Genomic DNA, 11,187 nt, shown 5'->3' with positions numbered 1-11,187 from the left:
ATAATAAATCACAAAATAAATAGATAAATCCTTTGTAGTAGCACATTAAGCAAACAGAAGCCTGAGGTTAAATGGCAATCTTCCCAATCAAAACATTAATTAAGAACCTTTTAAGATTTGCATAATTCACTTGTCCAGAAGACAAAGAAGTTGAATCCCCCCTCCCTCTACCACCTCCATCCACCACCACCACTCACCTACCAATTCATAAAATGTACCAAGGCTTGCAATGTGCTAGTAATCAAGATTGTTTTGCTTTAGCTTATGCAACTTTTATCTTATAAGGGCCAGCATCATGTCTGAATTAGAATCATAAAATATGTTAGGATGCTTGTCAAACAACTCACCATCTGCATCTCAAATCCTCAGTTTGAATTTCCAACTATCGTTACAATAGCAGAAATTCGAGTAAAATGATATCTGCAAACCAGTTTTTCGCACGCCCCTGTTTATTTATGTTCCTTCATTCCTTCGATCTATTCAATCCCAAGGTTAGAAATAGGGGCGTGCAAGGCCCGGTGTGCGGAAATCATTTCTCAAATTTAATCCTTTGCAGAAAATAAAATTCGTATTTAAGCATTCGATCCAAAACAGAAGATGATTACAATGAAGGAGCATTATAAACCTTATAACCCTTCGTGCAACTAGAGTTTCAGCTAAGTAATTCGAAACAAGAGCAAGCCCATTTCGACATACACGTAAAACAGCGAAGGGAAGTAAACAGGCCAGTTGAAATAGTAGGACTCCCTTTGGTCCTTGTCCATGTATTCGTTCCACTGCAATAACACCAAAAACAAAACATACCTTAATTTATAGGGCTCTAAAACTTCAAAACCCAACAAATTTACCAAATGGGGTTTCACAAGAATCAATTTAAAGCTTCAAGGTTTCGGCTTTTTTCAACATTTAGGACACAACCAACCAAACATACCTTAAAGCTTCATTGCCTTTTTCCAATGGTACTGCTCAAACAGCATTGCTTTGTCATGCCAACTGGAACCATTTTTCAAAATGGGGGAAAAATAAATTCAGAGACACAAAAAATTGGAACCAATTCAGAAAGTGGGTAATCATCCAAATTCAGAAATGGTGACATACTTGAAATGATTGGAGAGCTGCCACATGTAGGGATTGACCCAAGTGAGGGCTGAGAGGCGGTGGACCCGATCCATATGTACACAAGTCGTTCCGGGTCGGCATGTGGGACACCCGGGTCTCCTCTATACGCGTTACCGAAGTACTTCTCCATTTCTCAGTCTCTCCGTTGCTCTCTGGGCTTTCGTATCCTCCACCTCCGATGAACACAATGTGAATGAGCAGATATATATTCTGGGTATTGATATTTGGGCCTCGACGGGCAGAATAGGCCCATAGAATTCCCGAGCCCAAAAGCCCAAATGTCCCGGCTAATTTGTACTCAAAATTAAAGTGGGGAGTTGGAATTTTTTATTACATATTACTCATAAGCCATGACAAAAAATTCTAAGGTAGTCAGGAAAATAGAATATTTAGGGTTTTTTTGTTTGTTTAGTATATCGATATTTTTATACTAAGGGAAGAGGAAGTACGGCTAGGCACATAATAAACAATCTAATTTGGTATCGAATTCGTCATTCACGAGATTCGAACCTAAAACCTCTCACTTCCAAGTAAAAAAGAATACCACCAGATCATAGTACTGAGTGGTGAATATTTCGGGTTTTTAATCTTGAATTTTGTGTTCCAATTGAATATCTAATGGTTAAAATGTTTGAAATATCGAATAGTCTAGACCTATTTCAACTCTTGGAGTAAAACTCAAATTTTAGGTTCTAAACCTCCCCTAACTTGCTCCAACCCTTATGGAAAATATGAGTTTTAACCCAAATCTCATTTCTGGAGCAAATTTAGCCTAGGATTCCCCTTAGGTTTGTGGGCTAGCCCACCAGACCGTAGTACCGATTGGTGAATATTTCGGGTTTTTAGTCTTGAATTTTGTGTTTCAATTGAATATCTAATGGTTAAAATGTTTTAAATATCGAATAGTTTAGATGTATTTCAACTTTTGGAGTAAAACTTAAATTTTAGGTTCTAAACCTCCCCTAACTTGCTACAACCTTTAGGGCAAAAATGAGTTTTATCCCAAAACTTATTTATGGAGCAAATTTAGCCTAGGATTCCCCCTAGGTTCGTGGGTTAGCCCACTATATATGTCTATTTATTTCATTGATGACTTCAGTAGAAAGGAATGGGTGGAAGAAGGATCGAAACCCTTCGAACTGATCGTGGTGGTCAATATTGCTTAAAAGAGTTTGAAGTTTTTTGTGATGAACAAAGGATTCAAAGGCAACTCATTACTTCACATACACCCTAGCAAAACAGTGTATTCGAGAGGAGAAATCGAACCATCCTCAACATGGTCATAAGCTTGCTAGTTAAGGGAGGAGTTCCTAAAAGTTTTTGGCCTGAAACAGTTTTATGGTCCATGTTTTGAACAGATGCCCTGCTTTTTTTTGTTAAAAACATGACACCTAAATAAGGGTAAAATGACAAAAATATCCTCAATTTTTATCAAATCATTTTGGCCTATTGTTTATTAAATTGAGGTTTATTTTGTCATTTTAATCCTTATTTAATATAATTTTTCACCTGAGGACTAAAATGATTGATTGTGGACAAACTCAAGAACCAATTCTATTGACTTCAAATCTCAAGGACCAAAGTGAGGAGTTATGCAAATTTCAGGGACCGTTTTGGCTAAAAAGCTTAAACTATTAAAGTGTGATTGTGTAAATCCTAGATAGATTTTGATACTAATTATTCTTTCCCTATAAGATTGTATTTACTTGGATGACAAATAATTTCTCTCATCTTTACTACTATAAATAAGGCATTGTGTGGGAAGCGGGGGAGGGGTGGAATAACAACATCTCATATACACATAGAAATCCCTACACTTTCTCCACTCTCTCTTTTTGCTGCACCCCTATATTCCCTTGTCAATCAAATAGGCCACAACATTTTTATTATTTTAAATTTCAAAACCAATCTTTTCTAAACTTTGTTTTAAATAATTAATTAAGATTTTCTTTTAACATAAATTATTTTAAATAATTCCAATGAAGAACAACCTGAGTTGAGTCGTTTATGCTACAATTTCCTTGTTTTCTGGCAAGTGAGATATGACGAGGCACGGGTCGAAAGGCATAGTGGGTTGGTTAGGAGGGGTCCAGTGAGTGGCATGTGACTTGTGATGATCTTGTAGTGACATAGGATGGCCACGGGGTGAAATAGGGCTTGGAACAACGTGGGTGTTGGCAGTGGAAGCTGAAGCGCGTGGGCTGTGCAGAGGTATGGCCTGCATCGAAGATTCGTACACGCGTGGGACGATCTCAGGGGCATGAGGCTGAATAGGTGATGTCTTGGCCAGGTGACGAGGTTGACGAATGGACTTGCACAACAATTGGGTGTGGTGGCCCTGGTAATTGATAGTTCCTTGTACTCCGTAAAAGATGAGATCACTGTAAAGAAAAGATGACTCGTTAAAAATAACATGACAAGACACATAGACATGACCAGTAGAGGAATCAAGATAACAGTATCTTTATGTTAAGTACTATAACCAAGAATGACACAAGGTTTAGAACGACTCTCTAACTTGTAAGCAACATATGGTTCTAGATGAGGAAATCTAGTTAACCAAAGACATGAAGATAAGAATAAGTGGGAGGATGATCAAACATAACGTGATAAGGAGTGGTCCAACCTAAAATGGGTGTGGGAAGGAGATTAATAAGATGAATGGCAGTGAGAGCTGCTTCAACCCACAAGGTGTGGGGTAAGCCGACTGTGTGGAGAAGAGATCAAATAAGAGTGGCAATCTGACGATGTCATTTAGCAAGGCCATTTTGTTGTGGGGACAAGAGTATTGTTGTTCAATGCCATTTTCATGACAAAAGGTTGAAAAGGATTGATTAATATTCAGTCCCATCGTCACTTTGAATGACCATAATAATGGCATGAAACAACTTACAGATCATGGCAACAAAAATTTTAAAATGATCAAAGACCTCATATTTTCGTTATATACAATAAATCCAAGATAACGAGAAAAATCATCAATAAAAAATACATAATAACGAAAACCACTAACAGAAGTAACCGAAGACATCCACACATCAAAATGAATAATATAAATGGGAAGAACCAAAGATATTAGTATTGGAATAAAAAGGTACAAAAAGACTTATCAACCTTAACAGTAGGACCCAAACTAAAACAAAGACGAGACATGATAGATGACGACGCATGACCAAAATGTTGATCGCAAGTGGTGGAAGAAATAGTGGCATAAGAGTAGCTCCAACATGGGCAATATCCCTATCAATTGGCTGCAAATCCATTCCAATTGCCTTACAAAATGGCGCTAGCCTATTCGAGCGATTGGGTTGAAGGGGAGCTTATAGGAGAGGTCAGACGGAAGTCCAAGGGCCGAGTGCCTAAGGGAGGAGTGATGCAAGGCTAACATCAACCACGTTCTAGAAAAAATTATGTCAGGCACGTCGCCAACAAGCATGCATGGGAGCGCGTCTTCGACACATTTTCAGACAAAGGGACCCATGTGTCAACCACACTCAATTACCGTTGAATCTAGACCATTTGATTTCCAGACCAACGATGTGACATCCCACATCGCCCAAGGGAGTGATCTTTATATGTATATTCCCATCCTTACGTAGCACGAGGCCTTTTGGGAGCTCACTTACTTTGGGTTCCATAGGAACTCCAAAGTTAAGCGAGAAAGGGCTCGAGCAATCCCATGATGAGTGACCAACTAGGAAGTTGCTCGTGAGTTCCCAAAAACAAAATCATGAGGGAATGGTAAGCCCAAAGAGGACAATATCGTGCTACGGTGGTGGAGCGGGCCTGGGAAGTGATTCGCCCCGGGGCGGGATGTGAAAAACGATCCACATTTTTTAGCTTTAAAAAATTTTAAAAAAGAAGAAAAAAAAACCAGAAATGCTACGGTGTGCCATGTGTCACATTCTGGACTGTTGAATTTCAAATTTTTTGTAATCCAATGGTCCAGATTAATTAAGTTAATTAATTAAAAAAATTCAAAATTCAAAATTGAGAAAATATATTTTTTTTTACAATAAATACCTTACCATTTCTCTCACCTTACATGTGACAGCCCGTCCCAAAAATATTTTAACGTACGTGTGAAAAGACGAAATTGCCCCTAGTTTGATTTCTTTACGTTTAATTGTCGTTGTGAGCTTTGTTGGCATGTGTGGAGCCACACACACACTCCCACATTTCCCACCTGTCCCTGTTCCTTTCCCTGTGATTTCCCCGAGCCCCATTTCCCTTCCCTTTCACCATAAACGTACGGACACACACACAAGCACACTAAACACCCACAGATCGAAGAAACTAAACCCATATTCGAACTCGTGGAGCTTGTAGGAACCCAACCGTACCATTTCAGGTAAGAATATCAACGTTTTCACGTCGATTCCACGAAGTCCGATTTGGGGTACTATTCATGCAAACGTAATTTCTCACGTTTTAGGGAAAATGAAGCTTGTAGGTAGCTTGGTGAGGTCCCAAGGAGTCTCGGAGTGGTTCGTTTGAAGGAATCGGACGTCGGGATCACCGTATTCGAAGTTGGCCGGAATTGGATTGTGTGGACATGTGAGATCTCGTGGTTTTTAACCCTTAAAAGTGGTATATTTGTGTTCTCCTAGGTCTAAGCTTCAATTTGGTAGTAATTTCATGAAATTTGGACGAAAAACGAACGAGATATCAACGTTTGAAATTTTTCCAGTTTTCCGGCGCCGGCAACGTCGCCGGAGTCTCGCCGGGGAAGGAGACGGAATATTCCGTCAAGTTTGACGGAATATTCCTGACGCCGTTGACGGAATCCGTTAGAACTAACGGAATATTCCTAACGGCGTCAGTTGACGCCGTCAGCGTGCCAGGCACGTGCCTGCGTGTGGCCGGCGCGTGGGGGCGCGTGCGGCGGTGGAAAATTTTTCTAAAAATTTGGGTGTGATCCTGAGGTTGTGTAGAGCACGTTGGTATATTCAATTGTCCAATTTGAGCAATGTATGAGAAGTTATTACGAAAGGAAGGTTATGTGCTTTAAAATTAACGTTTTTATAGTATTTTCGCATATAGGTGAGACGTATCCCGAGGACGAGCGTGGTCACTCGAGGCAGGGGGGCTACGACCCTTCCACTTATCAGTGAGTGGGTCTTTGGTTTTCTATATATACCTATATACTTATATTTTCCCAGAAATTAATTTAAATGTTTATTAGTTATATGCCATGCATTATATTGTCGTCTTTTATGCATTATTAGTTGCATTACTAGGAGTATATATTTATATTCATATGCATATTTGGTGTTGTGGACGCACAGGTAAGTGACAGGTAAGCGTTATTTAATATCTGCATTCAATAGTGATTAGAGATGCTTAGAGAGCTCATAACCTGCACCCTCGGTGTTAGTGCTCCCGCCCAGAATAGGGCACAGTCCTTCACGTGTTGTTCACCTCCCGCACCACATGCTCAGCTTGGATCCAAGTTAGGTGCACAGTCTTGTTGTACAGACCACTTTAGGTGGTTCCGACTCATAGGTGACCCGCGATTATTCGCATAGCCTTCACGTGATCGTAGCACTAGAGCATTTATATGTATTACACCCAGGCCTGTCGTACAGACCACTTTAGGTGGTTCCGACTCGTGGGCAGGTTTAGTTATTGTGATTGAGAATTGAGCTCTAGATTCAGCCGTACAGGTCACTTTAGGTGACTCCGGTTGCCAGTTATGTGTTATTGATATGGTTTATACCTGAGCACCTGTATTCCATTCTGAGTTCCTGGCATGGCATATTCTTGTGCATGGTTGACATATATATTTATACGTGCATATGTTTATTTTCTGGGAAGTATACAGGTTTTACGGCGAGGGGTTAGAACTTATTTTGCTAAATGGTTTTTGAAAAGCTTTGTTTTTGCCCACTCACACTTTTGTTTTGCGCCCCTCCAGGTTCTAGCTGTTTAATGGTTTTGGTGGTTTCCCAGAGGGCTTTCCCGGCATTTCTGACAGACGATCACCAGCGTAGGTCCACCTTCGGGCGTACGGTTGTAGCGTCATTTTAGTTTGGACTGCTTTAGGCTTTCTGCTCTGAACTTATGTCTCACTTACGCTAGCACTTGTTTTTATTACTCTATGTAAACTAGCTTTTATTTATTTGTACTTCTTCTATTACTATTTTATTAGCTTCCGCACTGTGCACATGGTTACGTCACCTCCGTGTGATGGCCAGCATGCCCGGATCTCGGTCGGGGTGTGTCATTACACCACATTTCAATATAGGGAAATTTTATTTAAACCCATGTAACCTATTTCTACACCCAATTTAAATTTTAAATGTTAATTGTCTATTTTACCCTATTGCATAATTACTATTAAGTACAAAATGAAATTAATAATAAAACTCAAATTTATCAATAAACCCAATTAAACCATGCGATCACTTTTTGTTTATCCTACATTCATTTCGGCTAAAACCCTAATAGTTCTCATAGAGAAAAACAATTTGTTTTTATTGATGGATGATGATTTGAAGTTTTGAATCCTCCAACTAAGGTATGACTCAATTTATGAATTTTTTGTTCGTTTGATTTCAATTTTTTTAGAGTTTAGAAGATGCGTATTTTGATTTTAATTTTTTTTTCAATCAATCCCATATAGTTTGTTTATTTTTCTGTAACAGTAAATTACTACAGTCGCTCTCCCACTGTCCATTTGCACCCAAAAAAACCAAAAAGACTTGCAGATATTGCAAATATGTTCTCTGACGGATCAAGCCTGTAGTTCAACATGGAAGAAAAATTGTAACTTTGTAGGTGGCGCTTCTGTTACTTGTATGCCATCTTTCGTCATACAATTTCATTTGTGGAGTTAGCAGAACATATTCCATTAGTTGTTTTCAATCTTCACAGAGTTATCCATTATTTATTCCAAATCAATAAATTTCAGTCTGTAAATTCTCAGTAATTATTTCTCGCTTCATATTCTTTGGGCCCTATGTGTCAATTCCTGAATGAACTGGGGAACCAGATTCAACCAAATGCAAAACACATGCTGCTCTTGGCAAAAAAGAAAATCAACCAGCAGCATCTGTATCATTATATTTGCTGAACGCGACTACCTTCTTTATAAAAACATGATTACTATACGCTGCAACGTAACTCCAGGTTTGTAACAGGACGTGTAACTGGAAAGAAACGCAAGTTTTGCACAACGTACTGTGTTCCATTCACTCCAGTAAAATGAGTAACACACCGCTTAATTGGAGTCCGACAACATTCTCAATCAAATACATGACATGTTCAACAACATTTCTTCGACCACGCTACCCTACTACTTCTACTACCTTGAGGTTATGATGGGGAAATTTGTCAGCCATGGCTGAATTCATACCCTAATTCTTACTGTCCATTTCTAGACGGCATAAAGATGAGTTAACAATCAAATGGGTGTAAAAATAAATTCACATATTGAATTGGATTTATAGGGGTATATTAGGTAATAAATTTGGATTTAAATATATATTAATAGTTTAGTAAAAAATCAAGTAGGTGCAAAGAGTAAGTTGGGTGTAAAAATAGGTAACATGGGTTTAAATAAAATTTCCCTTCAATATATTCAACGATTCTAAACAAGTAAGGACATGTCACACGACTGAATTAGTTAAAAATGTTATCGAAATCTATTTACAAAAATTGTACTTTCAAATAATGACACGTGGCATAATGAGATCGGTTAAAAATTCTATTCGAAATTTAAAATAATTTTTTTTATAAAATAAAAAATAATAATATTTTATTACCTATTGCAATGGCTATTTAGTTTAAGAGGTGGAGATGCAAAATATAATTACTGTTCATTAATGATAGTTACCATTCACTTGAGAAAATTCAATTACCTATTGCCATAGAGAGTCTTTTCACAATGAAACTGTTCTAAACTTGAGGGACGGCAGAAGAGGTGGAAGACAAAAATATACCCATCTTTACAAGGGTATGAAAGAGCGAGTTGGGCTGAGAAAAGGTTGCGGAAGTGGCCTGCTGAAGTTGGTGGGAAAAAGACTTCAGAAGCGGGCCGGCGACAGTAAAAGGCTGAGGTGCAGTGGGAAAAGGCGGCTGGTGATGGAGGCAATTAACTTTAGAGATAATCTAGGACCAAAACCTAAATAAGAGAACAAAGTGCTGGAAGCGTTGTGGTTTTTTTTTTTTTTTTTTTTTTTTTTTAAACAAAGTTTTGTTGTTGGTTTGTTGTGGACGTGAGAAGAAAGTGAGAAGAAACCCTAGCATTTAGAGAGAAAAGATAATGCTAGGGAGATCAAATTTTTAGACTAAATTTGCAAACTAAATGATGTGTCACCAATAAGAAATAAGCACGTTAATCAACACTTAATTAATAATCCAATCATTTACAATCACGTCATATGATTTGAAATTTGATTTAAAAATTTAAAACCTAGACAATTGAATAGAATTATGACTTCTTATTTGAAAGTGGAAAATATAACAATATAACAATATATATATATATATATATATATATATATATATATGGTTATATGCAATCTCTATTAAGGTAGGATCCCTACAGTAATTACAACAGGAAGTTACATTCGTATAATATATCCTATAAATACGGAAACGAGTCCGAATTAATAATATAAAACGAAAAGGAAGAAGAAAAGCACCCAACTTGTTGGTATACCTGGCCAAACACGGCATAAATAAGTCCAGTACGTTTCTCAAGTACAAATTTGTATTTACCATCAAGAACACTCCAATCCGGGTGCTGTCGAATCATTGTTCGAATTTCCAGTGACCATCCGAATGCTACGCACAGAGCGTTTGACTTGCTCGCATTGTGCGTTGGAGAATTAATAACAATAACCTGGTAGTACACGTTTGGTTTGTTACAAGTTAAAACCGGAGTATCAAACTCTTAATTAACAAGACCCATAATTCCTGACTTATTTTCTAAGTCACCCTAACCACATGGCAGTACCCTTTTTTTGTCACAAAGAAAGAGAATGGAATTCTTGATTTAACTTGCCACTTAGTACTACGGTCTATTAGTATTCATTTTCATTTATAAATGAGATGTCTTAGATTTGATTCTCGCAAAAGATGAATTTGAATTATCCATTGTAAGGTTAAATCCATTCCTCACTCTCTTAATATAGTTAAGATCGTTTGTTAAAAAAAAAGAGAAGAAAAAACTCTTGACTAAACTTACTCCTTACCCGTAACCTAGTCAACCCACCCTACTAGCCTCAGAAGAAATCATCACATAAGATTGATTGAATTTTCTTATTTCCGTGTAGAAGTTTGTTCTACACACCGTGCAAAAGAACACAAAAAGAAAGATAATGCATGAATAATTACGTACTTTGAAAATTACATGAAAATTTGTTTCATTTGAGTTGCTACCTAATATCCTTGTATAACTGTAAAATTAATATTAATACATGTTCTACTACTCCTCTTATTCCTCCTGCAGTTTTGTAAAATCTTACGCAATTCCTCAGGCCTGCAAGGATCTGCAAGAGCACCCTTCTGATCAAATCCATACTCTTCCTTGGCCTCTTCCAGTAACCTCAAAATTTCAGGGTTACTCAACCACTCCAATTTAACCACAAACCTCTCTGCTTCATCCCCCTTGACAGCAAAAACTGCAAAGTGTCCTTCTTTAACGTCTCCTGGCACCACCGTCGTCACTTCGGATTCTTCGTGGAAATCATTGTGACGACGATGGTGATCGAGAGGGCCTCTAGATGCTAAGATCGAGAGACTCTTGTGCACTAGCTTCCCGATTACCAGCCTCAGCATCAGCAAACCTCGATCCTCGGCTTTCTTCGATGTATATCTGTTCTTCTCGATAGACATTGTGTTAAGTAGTAGAGCTGAAGTGGTTTATTTTTTTATGAGTGATGCAGATTGACTTCTATGGAGGAGGTATTTATAGGGAGGGTTCTTTGTGAACGAAACCAGAATAATAAAGGAGGAAGCTACTGTTTTCAGTATGGAGCCTTTGCATGTAGTTGCGATGGACGACATGTCATTTAATGCAAACATTTGATGGGTCGCCCTCAAAGTGTTTGTACGCGGTAC

General features: G+C 38.1%; 1 protein-coding gene and 1 long non-coding RNA gene across 2 annotated transcripts; both read right to left on the bottom strand.

Moving 5' to 3' along the window:
- Positions 1 to 549: 549 nt before the first annotated feature.
- Positions 550 to 1,290, bottom strand: LOC125472259. Its single transcript, XR_007254188.1, has 3 exons — positions 1,099 to 1,290; positions 932 to 993; positions 550 to 776 (listed from the first exon to the last, which is right to left on the bottom strand). It is a non-coding gene; the product is annotated as an uncharacterized LOC125472259 (long non-coding RNA).
- A 9,156-nt stretch (positions 1,291 to 10,446) lies between these two features.
- On the bottom strand, positions 10,447 to 11,020 carry LOC125472222 (auxin-responsive protein SAUR41-like). Its single transcript, XM_048573417.1, has one exon. The coding sequence runs from the start codon at positions 10,960 to 10,962 to the stop codon at positions 10,507 to 10,509; it is 456 nt and encodes a 151-aa protein (XP_048429374.1). The 5' UTR covers positions 10,963 to 11,020; the 3' UTR covers positions 10,447 to 10,506.
- Between the last annotated feature and the right edge of the window lie 167 nt (positions 11,021 to 11,187).

The sequence above is a fragment of a genome, unplaced genomic scaffold (assembly GCF_019419815.1).
Source record: "Pyrus x bretschneideri cultivar Hongxiangsu unplaced genomic scaffold, Pyrus_bretschneideri_v1 Contig68, whole genome shotgun sequence".
NCBI lineage: Eukaryota > Viridiplantae > Streptophyta > Magnoliopsida > Rosales > Rosaceae > Pyrus > Pyrus x bretschneideri.
This window is presented reverse-complemented; position numbering and strand designations above follow the sequence as displayed.

What these genes read in the sequence shown, in the direction of transcription:
- LOC125472222 (XM_048573417.1), bottom strand. Translation starts at nt 10,962, where the DNA reads ATGTCTATCGAGAAGAACAGATATACATCGAAGAAAGCCGAGGATCGA.